General features: G+C 34.6%; 2 protein-coding genes and 1 pseudogene across 2 annotated transcripts; 2 read left to right on the top strand and 1 right to left on the bottom strand.

Moving 5' to 3' along the window:
* Positions 1–9,886: 9,886 nt before the first annotated feature.
* LOC106370248 lies at positions 9,887–10,367 on the bottom strand (annotated as a pseudogene).
* Positions 10,368–12,971: 2,604 nt separating this feature from the next.
* On the top strand, positions 12,972–15,009 carry LOC106371317. Its single transcript, XM_013811369.3, has one exon. It carries the CDS (start codon positions 13,428–13,430, stop codon positions 14,832–14,834), a length of 1,407 nt encoding a protein of 468 aa, XP_013666823.1. The 5' UTR covers positions 12,972–13,427; the 3' UTR covers positions 14,835–15,009.
* A 157-nt stretch (positions 15,010–15,166) lies between these two features.
* LOC106370247 (receptor-like protein kinase HAIKU2) lies at positions 15,167–19,202 on the top strand. Its single transcript, XM_013810292.3, has 2 exons — positions 15,167–18,651; positions 18,743–19,202. Exons 1-2 carry the CDS (start codon positions 16,128–16,130, stop codon positions 19,129–19,131), a joined length of 2,913 nt encoding a protein of 970 aa, XP_013665746.1. The 5' UTR covers positions 15,167–16,127; the 3' UTR covers positions 19,132–19,202.
* Positions 19,203–19,205: the final 3 nt, after the last annotated feature.

Raw genomic sequence — 19,205 nt, 5'->3', positions numbered from 1 at the left:
GTTGGTTATTCGATGGTTGTTACAGTAATTTACATATTATTTATTTAAAATTAAATGGCAGGGGTACTCCTGTAAATAATTAGCAAAGTAAAGGGGATGTCAAAAAAAATCTGATGTTTGTCTATACCTTGTGATACCAACGAAGTAACGAACCATATGGAAATCATATACAAATAATAAAAAGAAAACTAGGAAAAGATGGTAGACAAACACTTTTATGTTTTCAAGTTCACGTACCAAATTATGGTACAATTGGATTCTAGTTTCATAGGAGACCATTTGTCATTGAACTAATACAGATTTAATCAAATGCTATAATGAATTACTTTCAAAAATATAAAATGTAGTTTATCTTCAACATTTTAATAGTTATTGGTATGGAAATGATTAATATAAGAATATAATTATTATTTTTAATCATACAACGATGATTCATCTGTTGAATTAAAAGTTATTATCCGCAATAGAAACTGTCGGGATAGGGTGAGATGTAATTTTTTTTGGACCATTTTTTGGAATTTCTCTGTTCACTCCAATATCTGTTACTAAAATTTGTGAATTAGGTGGAGATGTGTCATGGTTTGGACCACTTGGAACCTTTATATTTACTCCGATATCCGCTATGGAAAATAATGAGAAATGTGGAGATTTGACATTGCTTGGACCTTTTCTTGGAATCTCTCTCTTAAAACCAACATCCGCCACAGAAAACGATGGGGTGGGAGGAGATGTGATATTGCTTGGACCTCTTGGAACTTTTCTCATTATTTCATCATTTGAAACTGTTTTTGATACATCACAATAAGAGTTAAAGAAAAAACTTTGGCGAGTGGCTAAAGCTAACGTAAGAAATAAGAACTGAAGCAATGCAACTCCAAATTTTTTGTTCATGTTTTTGTTTTTGGTTTCTCTTTGTTAATTGATAGATGAAAAAAATATGTGATTAGTTAGCTCTTGAATCTAGATATTTATAGTTCCTGTAGATGAAGATTTATACCAAGACTATTTGAGAAAAAATCACTTTTAAAGTTAAATATTCAAAATAAAACTAACTCTAACAAATAAAATATTTGAATAGAAAGGCATGTATTTTTTATCTTTTGTTATCTTCAGTTGATCAAATGGATGAACATGGACGTTTGTTGACAAAAAGACATTTATATATTTAAATCCAAATCTAATAAAAATAAATAAAGATACGTAAAAAGTTGAAACTTTTTTCAAATAAAATCTACAACTCATACCAAATCCAAATATGAAATCAATGATACACATTTTATTTTAGTTAACAAGACCGTCTAAGTCATTACTGTTTAATAATCATAATCTGAGTTGAGTTCTACATAATATTACAAACTGAAACGTTAGATCTAATATATAATGTAACTTTGATAAACAAAATCCCAATTTAGAAAATAATCTAAAAATCCCAATTTACAACGAGTCATTTAATCCTATACTTTTGTCTAAACATGAACGGATATCAAATTTTCATTAACCAACCCATTTTATTTATGTAAATAATAATCTGTTATAATGTCGTTAACATGCTTAGGGTTAGCTTCATAAAAGAAACTAGATTTTGATCCGCATTTTTAAAGCGTATGATTTATCTTTTACGGACAAATTTATTAACCCGTTTGTTTGTTCACTAATATGTTTAGACCTAGGCGTTCTGTTCGGTTACATCTTTTTGGTTTTCAGTTCGGTTCTAGTTCAGTTTTTGATTTTTGTTTTTCTGGTTCAAGAGATATAGAAAATATTTGGTTATTTATAAATTTGAGTTTTTCTCGGTTTGGTTATTTTGGTTATCGGTTTATTTCGGATAAAAATGTTAGAAACCCGTTAAAATCTTGAGTTTAATTTGGTTCTGTTGTGGGTCCTGCTTTTGGGATAATCTCAAATAATACAATTAAATATCACTTTTTAGTTTTACATAAAATATCCGATAAATTTAAATAGTTTATATAAAAATATTCGGGTGATTCAGTTCTTCCAATATTAATAGTTCACATATATATTGCTAGGTAAAATTGTTTTATTTATGATAATAGTATACATCAAGAATTTTCGAAGGTCAAACGATATTCCAAGGATATTCGTATAGATACTATGAAAGTCGATATATATATATATATATATATAGTGTATCCAATATATTTTTATTTTAAAAATATTAAATAGATAACATAATCAGATTTTCTATATTTTGTAAATCGTAACCTATACCAAAAATAGTGGAGTTGATAATTTTAGTGTTTCACAAGTTATTCATAGTAATATCTTCTTACATATTATAGATTTTTTTAATATTTTGATAAATGAAAAATCTCTCATTAAGTGTTTTCAAAATTATGGAATTTTTATATTTTAAATTTAAGGAAGTTCTGTATTCCAACATATTTCTATTTTCTGATTTTTGAAGCAGAAAATATTTTCAAAATGAAAGCAAAATATGCACACCTTTTACAAAATAAAGATTAAAATCTTGTAGGATTATTGTCTAAATATATTGAAATTAAGGAAGTTATATATTTTATTTTTTCAAATTTTAAGCCCAAAATGTTTTAAAAATGAAAGAACAAGTTATTCCCCTCACACAATATGCAAATATTTTATAAATTGTAAAATAAAATTTTATAACTGAAATAAGTCAAAATTTTAATTTTGTTACAATTTACTTAGAATTATTATACAAAAACAATGTTATAATAAAGAATATCTCGTAAGCAAAAATAAAATCTTATAGATATCAGGTGAAAAACAAAATACTATTTTTACTAAACCATAATAATAAACTAAATTTATATTAAATGTTTGGTAAATACTATATTCAACAAAGTAAAGGGGATGTTAAAAAGTATGTTGTTTTAATTGTATTGATTTGCCATAAGCTCTCTAACTTTCAAACTAAAAAAGTACACCATAGTAAGTCATTTTAATCTTCAACAATCATTTAGACACAAAACATCACTTATTTTCATTGGCAAGATCATTGATACGCTTTTTTAATCAGTTAAAATCTCGCTAACACACGTTTAAATATCTCTATTTTACACCCCTAATATAATTGATATATCCTCTTGTCAAAATATATAAATTCATTTTCCCCCAAGTCATCTATCTAAAATTTATTAGACATTCAACTACCATTTGATACAACCACATGTTTTAACATCCATGTCAACACTTGATATAACTCATTATTGGTATTATGCCACAATGTTTTAAGTTTAGATTTATTCACCTCCATTTAGAAAATGTATATGAAGAAATTATTTTGAATAGATGATTTAGAAAAGAATATAGGAATTTTTTTTATTTTAAGAAGGGATTAGGTCAGTTATATAAGGGGTGATTGTTTTTGCTAAGACGTTGTTTTAATGTTCAACATGTGTTGCTAAGGTTTTAGTGTTCAATTAAAAATGTGTTTGGATTGGTTTGACCAATAAAATCGAGTGATTTACTTGTGGCTAAGTAATATTCAAAGGTTAAAATGGCTTATTGAAGAGTTGAATTTTTTTTTTGCTTCAGTTTGAAAGTTAGAGATTTTGGGATAATACTCTTACGATGTTAACGTAGATTGACAATGTTATAACATTGACTATTCATGTAGCTAAAATGGCTTGGTCAACGAGAATTTGATATTTATTTGTGTTTAGAAGACAACGTGAGATTTAAATGGTTCATTTGTGAGTTGAAGTTTGGTCTGATTTATTTTAATAAGTTGGGATTTACTTTATCATTTTTCTCCACATATATATATATATATATATATGTAATAATTTGTTATTCAAAAATTTTCTATATTGCCTTTGTAATTTTAGTTTGATATCAATTAAAAATCTGTTGGGATTTTTCTAATATAAAATGCCTAAATAAACTGGTATGATGATTATTTTTTTCACAAAATAAAAAATGTCACATATAGAAGGAATGACTATTTGGTGAATAGTACAAATGGAAATAACCTTCAGCATGATTAAAAAAAATATAAAGTAAACAGTTTGGTGTTGTATATCGGTGGTACAAAATCAACGTGAATCTTTTTTTGTAGATATGTGTCCTAAATATTGGTCTAGGCGGTGCCTAGGCGTCCACCTATACGAAAAATCGAGTCTACAAATGTTTTTCTAACACTGTTTAAAAAAAATTTTGGTCTAGACATTCAAAAAGTTGGTCAATACATCCGCCTAATCAACAATCCACTATAAAACGCATGATTACTACCTAGCGATTTCATAAACATTATTTTTTTGGTAAAATTTGGACTTATCGATTTCATGTAAATTAACTTCTACCCATGCTAAGTTATCCTGCATGAATGTTCATTGCACGGAGAACATGTTGTAGGTTGAATAAAGAAAAATAGTCCTTAGATCTGTGAAATTCATCTAATCCGATGTAGACACTATCTTTCACCAATTCAAAGCAATTTGTTGCAAGCTCCACATCTAATATCTGCATGGTTTTCATACACTCTGAGGTCCAGATAAGGGCCTTGCATTCAGCATAATGAGGGAGAGACATTAATGTATATTCATTTCGCCCATCATTAATTTTTTGTTTTTGTTTACTTGCAAAACCATCATTAACATGTAGATGAATCTGAGACCTTCGAGGCACCATCAATGTGACGTTCTAATGCGAATGAGGGAGATCCAAAAGATCTTTTGGTTTTTCTATTATCTCCTGTTTCTGAGCTTCATCCCAATTCTCCCATTCTATTTATGTGATACGAAGAATCTCACGAGAATCGCCATCTTTCTTTTTTAAAACTGTAATTTCGAATTTTCAAGATGTGCCAAAGAATCCGTATAGATAATATAACCATATGATGTGTCAAATTAAAATGTCTTGTTTATTAATTTTGTATAGAAATAATATATTGGTTTCTCGTATATTTTTTTGGTTAATCTTTTCAAAAAATTGATTTAATCTTGTGATTTATCCTTAAGAAAAAACTAATTTCTGACACAATAATTTGAATTCTTACACGAAACAAAAATTATTGAGATATGGATATGTTATTGTAGGAAATTCAAATTACTATATCACTATATTTAATATGTTTTCTTTCAAAAGTTAGACACATTGTATAGGAACATAGAACAAAAGTGTTACAAACTAACAAAATGACTTATATATGTCCAACTCCAAATCTTAATCTTTAAAACACAATGCAATCCCAAATTTTCAGTGAAGTAATGCACTCTCAGTTACAATCATATATTCATATCTTGATAAAATAAAAAGACATTTTAATAGATCAACATTTAAACTATAGTCACCTATTCGATATCATTACGTTAAAGCTGTAGTTCAACATGATAATTGTTTCCAAGAAAAAAGTTTATAGGGAGAATGGTTACAAAAAAAAATCAATCCAAGACATCAAAGCATGGGAGCGAGATATTTTAACTTGGTGCTAAAGATTGTTCATCTTCTCCATCTTCAATCTCCTCTTCCTTTCCTGACCCTTTGTTTGCTCACTCTCTTCCGCTTTTCTACGCTGTTTTTCACTGCTTTCATTCTCTGCTTCCAGCACCAAACCTCAGCTGCATATATGGAATTAAATCATTTTCTTAATTTGTGTGAAGAATGTCAAAATAACACTTTTTATGAAATAGATCGAGTAATTGTTTGCTTGGAACTATAAATGTTTGAATCAATCTTATCTGCAACCATGGTTGTTTAGGAGATCTTTAATTTTACAGAAATTGTTTATGTAAAACAAGAAGACATGTGAAAACCCAGAGAACATCATAGATTTTTGATGGTTCTCTCACGCGTAAGTTAGAAATAATAAAAAAGAGACCACAAAATAGCGTCATACCAAATGTTGTATGGTTTTAAGAAAGGATAGGTCGTGGAGTAACAGTTTTTTAGGGTAGTTGTTTAAGGTAAAATGAGAGTAGGTGTAAGATTGGAGATAAAATAGCTTGAAATTGGTCTGAAAAGTGGGCCAGGGTATTGAAAATGAAGAAAGATAACATTGGAAATAACTAATACTTAGGTTGAGTAGAGCGTAAGAGTGATAGATATGATCCTTTTGATGATGAAAATATTGTTCTAATTATATATTTTACCCTTGAGTCTTAGATATCGGGTCATGACGTTGTTATTCGTATGGGTTGATCTATGAAGCGCTTGAGTGATTTTCACCTACCAACTTTGGCTTGTTGTGTCATTTAGATGGAATATTCTTCTTTGTGATCAAACAATTGGAGGTTCGTACTAGCAACATGCTTGGCTATAATGAGCTTTACAGAAGGCCATACCTCTTTCTTTGAAATGCTTGTTTTGATGAGTTTCTTTCACCAAGCATATTTGAAAATAAGTTATGTTTTACTAGTCAACTCTTTAGCAGGAAATTTTAGAAGAACACTGTAGTTGATTATTCGAGTAATAGAAGGCATGCATATTTTCACAAAGATATTGTCTATTTCCGAGGATAAAGCATAACCATATTTGTGATACCAAGATCCAAGCATAATGCATAACAATTTTTGTGATCATATTAGGTAATGTGATCATAACCATATTTTGAATTATTTCTATGATCACATTTTTTTTTGAATATATATTTTTATGATCACATTACCTAATACAACTAACTCCCTGCACAAAACAGATTAAGGTGAGTTAGCCTTGCTACTTCAACTATTGGACCATCTAACCGTTAAGTCTTTAACCAGCCTTGGGTCTAACAGAGTATTCACAACGTTAGATCTCAACGGAGTTGTAATCAAGTGGTCTTATTCATCATATTGTTTGGGTTATTGTAACGCATGATAAATATCCTAAAGTTGGTCCGTAAAACCATATTAAACTGTTTTAGCAAAAAAAAAAAACATATGAAACTGCATTAAGATTTTTTCCAAAATCCTTACATGTAGCATTAATAAATCAACTTAAACTAAAATATTATATATAACATATATATATATATATATATATATCCTAACATTAAAATTTTAAATCTAATTTTGTTTTTGAAAAGACATATAAAATAATTTTCCAAAAAGGTATGATATATATCTTTTATCTGAAATGCAGTGCATACATCTCACAGATTTTGATGCAATGTAACAGATGAAATAACAACACTATATTAAAAATCATGCATTTCATACTAATTTTGATAAAATATCAAGATTTTAATTTGTTTCTAAAATGGCAAAAATAATATTTAATATAAATATAATAAACAAGTTTGAGTTAATTTAGAACCACTCGAAATGGTAACGGTTGGTATTTTATGTTCGACTATTAATATGCGATGATCTTCTGTTTGTTAACACCAACTCATATTTTTCAAAAATTTGTAAAATGGTGACAAAAAATAAAGGTCGCCAAAAAATAGAGATGGTGAAAATGAAAAACGAAAATAATCTTCAAGTTACTTTCTCAAAACGAAGATCCGGTCTTTTCAAAAAAGCTAGTGAGCTTTGCACGCTTTGTGGTGCAGAGATTGTTGTTATTGTATTTTCACCTGGCCGAAAAGTTTTTTCTTTTGGTCATCCAAATGTTGATGTTGTAATTGATCGCTTCTTAAATATTAATCCACATCATCCTCACCAAAACAACAATTTGCAACTTAATGAAGCCTGTCTAAATGCAGTTGTACAAGATCTCAACAATCATCTCACTCAGGTAAATTTTACATTTCCAGTTTTTAGTCACAAAATTTATTATTTAAGCTATATGTTAGAGTTTGATGCATTTACTGGATTATACTCAAATTTTTTGTTGAAGTATTATATAATTTACCTAATATTTTTAGTTAAATAATAATCTATCAACAAGAGAAAATATCGTTTATCAGAATAGTGTCCATGATCTCTCTCCTTTGTAAATTTTTTTGTCTATTTGGATTTCAGATCTTCTTTAAATAATCTCATTTTGTAGACCCCCAAGAAGTCTGAATAGTTTAAATATAATCAACTCCTTCGAAACAATGGAATTTTTAAAAGAAAATATATAAGTATTTAATTTATATTGTATTATTATAAATTCTATTATATGGCCTATTTGATTTATAGGAAATGTAATTTGAAATTTGTTATTTAGACTAAGTAAAAAATACAACGAAAACAGGTAACAGAGCAATTGGAAGAAGAGAAAAAGAGAAATGAAGACTTGAAGCAAAAGAGAAAAGATGATAAGAAGTCTGAGAATTGGTGGGAAGACCCTATAGAAGGATTCAACTTATGTCAACTTATTGAATTCAAATGTGGTTTGGAAAATTTTAAAAAGACAGTGACAACTGAAGCCTCCAAGTATCTTCAAGTGACTGGTCATAACTTCTATTTTGGAAGTTCTAGTAATGCTACTTTTGGAATTTTTGATAATGATGGTAATACCAACAGTGAGTTGGACCTATTTAATCATCGAAGATTGGTGGATATGAACACGTTCTCGGGCAATCATCAAAACATGATCATTCCTCATCCTTCCACAACACCGTATGGGAATAATGTTATTGAAAGGTTTGCTCCAGAACACGACCAAAACCAGAACCAATATTGTTTTAAGCAAGAACGTGCTTCCGAATGTGACCATCAACCTGATCATCCTCCTCACTGTCGACATGAATACTATTGATCTTTAATTTTTCCATAAAACACAATATTTCACTGTTTTCTAATTATATTTTGTTTTGGTTTTATTTGATACATTTGAGATGTTACTTTGGACACTATTTCTATTTATAATTTTTCTTTTGCCGAGCTTGGTAAACACATTTTTTTTCTTCATTTTATTGTTATTTTTTTATGTTTCAGAATTCAGATGTTTTTGTAATCTATAGTGAACTCTCTTACTCAACTTTTATAGTGAATTTAGTAATCTATATCCTCTTAACACTTCTCTGCAATTTTTTATGTTTGCATACATTATTTACACATAAGATAATGATCTGTTTGATTTGATTTGTTCAAAGAAACAAGAACATGGTGACCAGCACATGCTAGGTCCTTGGTCGTTTCGGTCTCTAGTCTGGACCACTTTGGTGGGGCCAAGACACTCGGTTATAAAAAAAAAAGAAACAAGAACATGAAATCTTTTGATTAATGATTCGATTCTAATGATCAAAATATTACATAAATACAGGAGCCCCATAGTTAATAATTTTTTTTGACAACTAAAGGCTATTTCTTGTTCGACAAAAATAAACTCAAAAGGATAACATATATAGAAAAAAAAACAAAAGTCTGAATCTTGTAACAAGAAAGGCCCTGTTCGTTGTCAAAACGCCGAAACTAGCGTCAGCGATCCAAATTAGAACGTGAAACTAAGTAAAGCTTAGTTGGATTTAGACGCGGTGATTCTTAAATGCTTCAGACTTAGTAGGGGTTATTGGTTGTTGTATTTAATGGATTTGAGAATCCGAACTAAATCTAGTGTTATTGGTTCTATGATTTTCAAATCTGTATTAAAATCATGTGTTATTGGTTTAATGATTCATAAATTCTGTATCAAATCAAGTGTTTTTCAATTGTATGGATTTACTAATATATTTGATTTTATAATGGATTTGAATGAATTTGTTTGGATTTTTTAGTTAAAAATACAAAGACTCAAATCCGAGGGAAAACCTCTGGATTTACATATTTTACTTGGATTTATAAATGCTATATGGATTTCTAAATCAATCAAAATATATAAACCAATAACACCTCCTTAATAGACTTCAGGTCGCCGGAATTCATAGCGCCAGCGTTTTAAGAATGCGGAGTCGACTTTTAAACGCTAGCGACTAGTTTCTCTCACATCCGTGTTCCATTTTGCCGTCGTTCGCGTTTGTTTCTGGTCACCGGTCGCTGACGCTCCGCGTCTTCCACCCGAACAGGGCTAAAAAAGAGAAGTCGCTGGAATTCAAAGACAAGATTGTAATCTAAAGCGCATGAATCTAAGAATCAGAAATGGTGACCTCGACCTCAACACCAGGCTCAATGGTGATGGAAGTGATCTGCTTCACAACATCAGGAGAGATGAAGAGATCGATCACACGCTTGTGTACAAGGAGCTCAAACCTGTCCCATGTGTTGGTTCCTTCACCACAAGAAGCTATTCTTGTGGTAATCTTGAGAACTTTAGTTGGCATCCTCACTGGTCCTTTCACTCTCAATCTCTTGTCTTTGGCCCCACAGCCCAAGTCAGTGCACACCTTCTCAAGGTTTTTGACGTTTTTTGAGGAGAGTGATTCTGATCTTGTGAATCTGCTCTTGTGGCTCCTCAAATCTTGTCTTTCCTTGCTTCATTGGTGGTGCGTAAGCCATAGCTTTCTACTACCTTTCTTTTCAAGTTCCTTAAGTAGAGAACAAAGAAGATAGGAGCCGCTGAATTGATGAAGAAACTGGGCGACGAAAGGCTATTCTATTACTTAAAAACTTGAGGTGGTCTGGGTAACCAGACCGAAATAAAACAATCGATAAAACATATTTCTCTATGGAAGGACCTCGCAGTCCTAGCTAAAGAATCAAAAATATGGTTTTGCGCTCGTGGAATATGAATGATCTTGAAGTCCGGAAAACATATCTGCAGAGTCTATATTCTCTCCAGTTCTGTTGCAAAGCTTGGCCAAGCTTTGGGCTCTTTAATCATGGCGATTAAATCATTGCAATCTGTCCCAAATCTTTGGCATGTTGAATGCTGAAGCATATTCTCCATCGTCCAACGTAGTGCTTCCACTTCTGAATGCAAGGTAGACTCTCGCCATAGATAATTCGTGTTCCCATAATGGACTATCATCATAGATACGGAAGGTTGTCTTCATAGTGACATATAAACATATTCAGTGTGTTTTTTCATATGTAAATCAGTCTAAAATGTTTAGACCCTACAAAAAAATGTTATAAATAGCTACATGTTAAATAGTTAGAAACAAAGCTACAACCCTCTCCCGTACTTTATCCAACTGTGAATTGAAATGCATAAATTTTGTCTGATTTATACTAATATTGCAACACCCCTATCCGTCTTTCTCGTGTGCTTACAACCAGTGGCAGATGCACATGGAGTAAGAGGGGGCATCTGCCCCCAACTCATTTTGAAAATCCTATGTAAAACATTGACTAATTTTAAATATGACTCCCCTGTTTTAACAAATATATCTTTAGTTTTATGAACAGTTTTAATTATGCCCCCTACAAACTTTTTCTCTAGCTCCGCCCCTGCTTACAACATTCATTCTAAGTTTGTGTATCAGACATGATCTTTTTTGGTATTTTGGTTTCATTCACCCGATATAGTGAATCACTTTTCGATATATTACTTATTGTTTTATCCTTCCAACTCAACCATATTTCATTATGAAGTTTTTTTGTAGATAAGTGATAAAATTGTCAATTTAATTTTTTTAACACAAAAAATATTTACTAAACGAGGATGTACAAATATATGATAAAATTGTAAAAGGAGACGAGGCTCTTGAACAAAATCCAAAATAAAATACTATTACTTGATCAAAGTAAAAAATAAAAACTATTACGTTATATAACCCATACGTTGTACAATTTTTTTTTTTTAAACGTTGTAATTTTTAAAAAAAAAAAAACGTTGTAATTTTTAGTTTTTCAATTATAGTCACGAATCACGACTATGCTACTATCCCAATTTGATTTGACGTTGAACATGATGGTATATATAGATAAATGAAGACTATTTAGGTACATAAATAATTTAAATTGAACTGGGTTTTGTTAATGTTGAACGTAGTTAGAAATTGCACGTCTTTTTGTTTAATAATAATATGAATACTATCTTGGTATCGAAAAATCGCTATAGATCCTGAAGCTATCTATGAATACTATCCTGAAGTACTAACTTCTTTTGTCTAGAGTAAATGTATTTAGCATAGTCATAGGTTTTATACAAAGGATGTATGAAAACAAGGTAATTTGTATATAATTATCACAGGATTCTAGTGATTCAACCTCTACGCATGTGTCGCTGATGTATCCAGACATAGGAAGTTGGAGTAATATATTAAAAGCTGCAATATGAATCTGATGATCTCGATAATAAGGTACTTTCTGATCTTAATAAAGAAATATATATGGCCATATATTATGGGCATACAGCTGCGGCTCGACAGTCTCCTCGCGGTCTTCTCTGTAGTCTGTAGGACTCACCTTTTTTATATCCGTCAAACTTATAATTAGAAAATAATTATCACTCAAATGTTTATAAAAACCCCATCATAATATATGAAGACATAGCCAGTGGCGGCGGAGGCAGAAAATAATTTTATTGGGAGCACAAATATTAAATGTTTTTATCTATGTTATTGTTATGTGTATTTTTAGGGGGTTTAAACAAATCTATAGAAACAAACGTTATTTTAGAATGGAGACATATAGACTGGGATTTAGTAACTTACACTAATTTTTGAAATTTTGTTGGGTCCAGTGGCCTCCATTGGACATAGCAAAACGCCAGAGAGGTAAGGAAGGAAACGACAACGGTATGAAAGCAGTTTTACTCTTTCTATAGTTGTCTTCCCTTAATTATTTAGTTGAAAGAAAAAAAGAAATCATATAAAATGATTTTATATTAGCCACTGAAGAAGATGCCAACTAAATTACCTACGTGCTCCACTTTGGGGCCAGCTCATCTCGAAGTGGTGAACAGAGAGACAGATAAAGATCGCGTAAGAGAGGGTCCATAGTAGCTTATCTTAGACCCCACATGGTATCCAATGGCAGCGATTAGCCTCTTGCGTCCACGGTGTGTTTCACAATTATCATTCGTGCATATTAAAAACAAATTCCATACCGGTTCAATATCATATCAAATCAACAAATATGTGTGATCCTTATTCCTTGTCCCATATCTAACGACTATAAATGTTGGATAAACGTAATTTTGTTTCAATAGATAAACGTAATTTTGTTATTATTTTATTATAGTGTTAAGATAAATGTTTTGATAATTTCTTCCTTACCATTGGTTCAATTCTCAGTAAAATAATTTATGTTTGCATTGCTTATATAACGATTGTATCAATCCCTATACGTTTCTACAATACATAAACAAATTTAGAAAAAGGAAAATCAAAAAAAAAAAATTGAAAGGAAAGCTGGTTTTAAAAACGTTTGAATTTTTTTAAAAGTTAAAATAACGCTGCCTATCTGGAATATGATAGGTGAGAGGGTAAGCTCACTGTTTCACCTTGACCCCACAGGATCTGTATTTTTGTAAACAAAATATTTACTGAATATATTTATATTTGACTCTTAAATAATTTAGATACATTCCCCAGCTGTTTGCCAGGCTGTTTCTTTTTTTTTGTTGTTGTTCTATTTCTCCGTTTTTATACCTTCTTCTCCTCCCCTTCCTCACTCATTCAACCCACCTTAGCTTCATCTCTCTCGCCAATCTTGAATTCGATCAAAATCGTTGAGAATCCAATCTTAAATCAAATGGATCCGTGCTCTTTCGTACGGATCATACTCGGTAACTTGACCGTTAGGTTTCCGGCGACGTCTCCGTCTTCTTCATCATCCGAACCGTCTGTTTCCGGGATCAACCCTTCTACTCCTAACTGCTACTGCAAAATCAGATTCAAGAACTTCCCTCGCCAGATCGCTTCTGTTCCGGTCATGTTCCGAACCGAATCTGAATCCGAGACTCGCTCCTCCGGTAACATCTCCACCGTCGCTGCTTGCTTCAGTCTTAGCAAAGCTCAGATCCAGGTGGCACTTAAGAAGCCTAATTGGAGCGTCCTCTCAATCGAGACTTACTCGCGCGTCGGCGATGGCGTTAGCGGCGCGTCGTGTGGACTCGCTTCGGGGAGTGAGAAGTTGCTCGGTAGATTCGAGGTTTCGATTGATTTAAAATCTGCGGAGACTAAAACGTGTTTGGCGCACAACGGATGGGTTGCTTTGAGGAGGTCTCAGAGAGGGGGAAAGTCAGGATCCGATCCGGAGCTCCACGTGACCGTGCGGGTTGAACCCGACCCGAGATTCGTGTTTCAGTTCGACGGCGAGCCGGAGTGCAGCCCTCAGGTTTTCCAAGTGCAAGGGAACACGAAACAAGCCGTCTTCACTTGCAAGTTCGGCGCGAGGAGCTCCAACTCCGGCGATCGGAATCAGTTAGGCAGTTCTTCGATGAGATCGGAGAAAGAGCAACCGTCGAAAGAGAGGAAAGGCTGGTCCGTAACTGTCCACGATCTCTCCGGCTCACCCGTAGCGATGGCCTCTATGGTAACACCTTTCGTACCGTCTCCCGGTTCGAACCGCGTGAACCGGTCGAGTCCCGGCGCGTGGCTCATTCTCCGACCCGACGGTTGCACGTGGAAGCCGTGGGGGAGATTAGAGGCGTGGCGTGAATCCGGTTACTCCTCCGACGCGCTAGGTTACCGTTTCGAGCTCTTCCAAGACGGAATCGCCACTGCGGTTTCCACATCGTCGTCTGTCGGCTTGAAAAATGGCGGGAGTTTTGTTATTGATGTCACCGGCGGGAACACCACGGCGGCTTCTACGCCGACTACGAGTCCTCAGGGAAGCTGGGATCTCGGGTCCGGATCCAGCGCCGGGTCGAGACCTGCATCGAGGCCAGGATCAGGATCCGGGTCGGATTTTGGGTATCTGCTGCCGCAGCATCCGGCGCAGAGCCGAGGGTTCGTGATGTCGGCTTCGGTGGAAGGAGTGGGGAAACGGAGTAAACCCGAGGTGGAAGTTGGTGTGACGCACGTGACTTGCACGGAGGATGCAGCAGCGCACGTGGCGTTGGCTGCGGCGGTGGATCTGAGTTTGGACGCTTGCAGGCTGTTCTCTCAGAAGCTAAGGAAAGAGCTGAGACAGCAAAGCCAGCTTGGTGTCGTTTGATGTGCATTGCTTTGTCGTTTTACCAATTCATGAGTTGTCTTCCACTCACAATTTTTTCTATTTTTCATAAAAAATGTTTGAATTTTCTATTTTTTTTTGGTAAGGTAGCGTTAGGAATTAGACCAACTTTATATCTTCATGTACAGCTAATGAATGACAGAAACAACTTCGTATATCTCATTATCCTTTTCATTTACCACAAATTATTTTATATCATTCAAAAATATTAATATGAAATTTCTCCAACCGGAGGATCACAGTTTATGTAACAAGAGTAGCGCCACTGCTACACACCACTTTAGCGCATCCGAATCGCAGTGTTTTGAAACTACTTGTGTGCCATGTTGTCACGTGCCACCATCTGAATCGGTCACGTGTTGCTATTTTAGTTGTAGTACTTTACTACTCTTTCTCGTCGATCCACATATCTGAAGCATCCTCAGCCGACATATCTACTTTCCTCCACGCTATGTCTCTCTCCAAACGGTTCATTCGAAATGGACCGTGGTACAATCACGAACCATCTGGTTTGCATAGCTTAAGGCATAAGTAACGACCTCATCGTCCCAAACCAATGGGTCTAGACCGACCTAATTCCGGGCTTCGTTTTGGGCCTCCTTACTTCAAATTTTCGACTAAAGATGAAAGAAAGCAAGCTATAGGAACGAGGGGGTGAGAGAAATAAGATGTTGAATACGTGATGGTGTTGAAGCTTAGGAGTTAATATGATTATTTTATATTTCAAAATTTGGAATAGTTAACAACTTTTGATTGAAACAGAAGAAGACGACTGTATTAACATACTATAAAAATACATAGGAGTTAATACGTGTACTTAATACAGTATTTTTACCCAAATTAAAAAGAAGACCGTGTTAAGATAACAAGTCAACGTTCTTCGTATTCATTGAATTCTGCTATTATTGGGGTTTGAATGTTTGTACACGTATCTCTTACTAATGACTGCAAATTTTGAAATCTTCTTATTTTGGAATATGATCACAAATTAAATTTAATTGTCAATTAGAATATCAATTTAATTTGGCTCTACAAAATAATGGAACGTATGAAAAAGTATATTTACATTTGAGTTATGATAAATGTATAGTGAAAAAAGTCTGATAACAAATAACTAAACTACTAATAGATAAAAAAATATCAAATTGTAGGCGGTTTAACTAATCAAACTAATAAAACTAAATGCACAAGAACAAAAAAACATCGATTTTCCGTTTCTAAATTTATTTACATCATATGTAGGCACCACCTTTTGTCCTTCCGACAAGAACACCAATGTTCCGACAACTATTTATCGTCCGCCTTCTCTTTCTACTACCCCTCGCTTCATCGAGCTCCAACCATAAAAGAGAACTCAAGAATCTCCTCAAACTAAAATCCACATTTCAAGAAACAGAACCAAACCACGTCTTCGCCACCTGGACTCACCGGAAACCAACTTGTGAGTTCTCCGGAATCACATGCAACTCCGGCGGAAACGTCGTCGAGATCAACCTCGAAAGCCAGAGTCTAAACAACGGAGATAATAACAATACTTCCAATCTTCCTTTCGACTCAATCTGCGACTTAAAGTTTCTCGAGAAGCTAGTTCTTGGAAACAACTCCTTAAGCGGCAAGATTCTCAAGAATCTCAGGAGCTGTAAGCGTCTGAGATACTTAGACCTCGGAAACAACAACTTCTCAGGCGAGTTTCCGGCGATCGATTCTTTACGGTTACTAGAGTTTTTAAGCTTAAACGCCTCAGGAATCTCCGGGAGATTCCCATGGAAGTCTCTGAAAAGCTTGAAGAGGTTGAGTTTCTTGAGCGTTGGGGATAACCGGTTCGATCCTCATCCATTTCCAGGAGAGATCCTAAATCTCAGAGCTTTGAGTTGGCTTTACATGAGCAACATCAGCATCACCGGTGAGATTCCAGAGGGAGTCAAGAACCTTGTTCTCTTACAAAACCTTGAGATCTCTGATAACAGAATCTCCGGTGAGATTCCTAAGGGAATAGTTCAGCTTATAAACCTAAAGCGGTTTGAGGTTTACAACAATTCCTTGAATGGCAAGTTACCATTAGGGTTTGGGAATTTGACGAATCTGAAGTACTTTGATGCATCTAACAACTCATTAGAAGGTGATTTGTCAGAGCTAAGGTCCTTAAAGAACCTTGTATCTCTCGGCTTGTACGAAAACCGACTCACCGGTGTGATCCCAAGAGAGTTTGGAGATTTCAAGAGTTTAGCTGCTTTGTCTCTTTACAGAAACAAGCTCACAGGGAAGCTACCGGAGAAACTCGGATCTTGGACTGGTTTTAGTTACATAGACGTGTCTGAGAACTTCTTGGAAGGTCACATCCCTCCTGATATGTGCAAGAAAGGCGCAATGACGCATCTTCTGATGTTGCAGAACAGGTTCACAGGACAGTTTCCTGAGAGCTATGCTGAATGCACGACTCTGATACGTATCCGTGTAAGCAACAACTCTCTCTCTGGTGTGGTTCCTTATGGGATTTGGGGTTTGCCTAGACTCCAGCTTCTTGATCTTGCTTCTAACCGTTTCGAAGGACCTTTAACTGATGATATCGGTAATGCCAAGTCTCTTGGCTCTTTAGACTTGAGCAGCAATAGGTTCTCAGGTTCTATCCCGTCTCAGATATCAGGAGCTGACTCGCTGGTGTCGGTTAATATTCGTATGAACAAGTTTTCAGGGCAAGTTCCTGACTCTTTTGGAAAGCTTAAGGAGCTTTCAAGTCTTTATCTTGACGAGAATAGCCTATCCGGTGATATACCAGAGTCATTAGGCTTGTGTGTATCTTTGGTTTATCTAAACCTAGCTGGAAACTCACTCTCTGGGAGAATCCCTGAAAGTTTAGGATCTTTACGGTTATTGAACTCTCTTAACCTGTCAGGAAACAGACTAACCGGATTGATTCCGGTTGCTTTATCAACCCTTAAGCTAAGCTTACTTGACTTATCCAACAATGAGTTAGCCGGTTCTGTTCCTGAATCACTCATAAGTGGGAGATTTGTAGGAAACTCAGGTCTATGCAGTTCAAAGATATCATATCTTCAGCCATGCACAGGACCTCGAGGTTACAATGGGACAACAAAACACTTGTCTACACTGGAGATCTGTTATATCACCGCTGCGGTACTTGTTCTGTTTCTTTTATTCTGTTACGTGATCTACAAGGTAAAGAAAGGTAGGTCAAATCGCACGGCTCAGAAGAAGAACGACTGCCTAGTCAGCTCCTTCCGGTTACTAAACTTGAATGAAATGGAAGTCATCGATGAAATCAAGCCAGAGAATCTCATAGGCAGAGGCGGTCACGGGGATGTCTACAAAGTAACCCTAAGGAACGGCGAAACCCTAGCTGTTAAGCACATCTTGGGAACAGATACTTGTAACCGAGAATTTGAGGCAGAAGTTGCAACGTTGAGCAATGTAAAACACATAAACGTTGTGAAGTTGTTCTGCAGCATAACGAGTGAGGATAGTAAGTTACTTGTCTATGAGTTCATGACTAATGGAAGTTTGTGGGAGCAGTTGCACGAGCGGCGTGGTGATCAAGAGATTGGTTGGCGTGTGAGACAAGCAATAGCTTTGGGAGCTGCTAAAGGGTTGGAGTATCTGCACCATGGATTAGACCAGCCTGTGATACATCGTGACGTGAAGTCTAGTAATATATTGCTTGATGAGGAGTGGAGACCAAGGATTGCTGATTTTGGATTGGCTAAAATCATTCAGCCTGATTCGGTTCAACGAGATGTGTCTTCTTCTATCGTTGAAGGAACTCTCGGCTACATTGCCCCCGGTAAGTCCAACTATTAGGTCAACTTATTTTCAAAGTCTTGCTTCTCAAGTTACAAACATCTTGCCTACTAATAGTTTGTTGTTGTCAACAGAATATGCATACACAACTAAAGTGAATGAGAAGAGCGATGTTTACAGTTTTGGGGTGGTGCTAATGGAGTTGGTGACTGGGAAGAAGCCAATGGAGGTTGAGTTCGGTGAGAACAGAGACATTGTCTCGTGGGTTTTGAGCAGGAGCAAGGAGATGGAGAAAGAGAAGATGATGGAACTAATCGACCCGGTCATAGAATATGAATACAAGGAGGATGCTCTTAAAGTATTGACTATTGGTTTGTTATGTACTGGCAAGTCTCCTCAGGTTAGACCGTTTATGAAATCTGTGGTTCGTATGCTGGAGACAACAGGGACTTCTTACGACAAAAGCAACGGAGAAGCAAGTCATGGTGTGAGTGATAGTGTTGAGATTACTGAAGGTTTATAGCTTTTAGATTGAATAACCAAAGAAAGATGGCTTCTTGTTAATTTTATACACAATTCTGAGAAGAAACTCATATT

Source organism: Brassica napus, chromosome C1 (assembly GCF_020379485.1).
Source record: "Brassica napus cultivar Da-Ae chromosome C1, Da-Ae, whole genome shotgun sequence".
Taxonomy (NCBI): domain Eukaryota; kingdom Viridiplantae; phylum Streptophyta; class Magnoliopsida; order Brassicales; family Brassicaceae; genus Brassica; species Brassica napus.
Note: the sequence above shows the minus strand (reverse complement) of the source record. Positions and strands in the feature narration are given on the sequence as shown.

Excerpts from the sequence above, each read along its gene's own strand:
- LOC106371317 (XM_013811369.3), top strand. The coding sequence starts at position 13,428 with ATGGATCCGTGCTCTTTCGTACGGATCATACTCGGTAACTTGACCGTT.
- LOC106370247 (XM_013810292.3), top strand. The coding sequence starts at position 16,128 with ATGTTCCGACAACTATTTATCGTCCGCCTTCTCTTTCTACTACCCCTC. Across the intron at positions 18,652-18,742 it reads TCTCGGCTACATTGCCCCCG|AATATGCATACACAACTAAA; the intron begins GTAAGTCCAACT and ends TGTTGTCAACAG.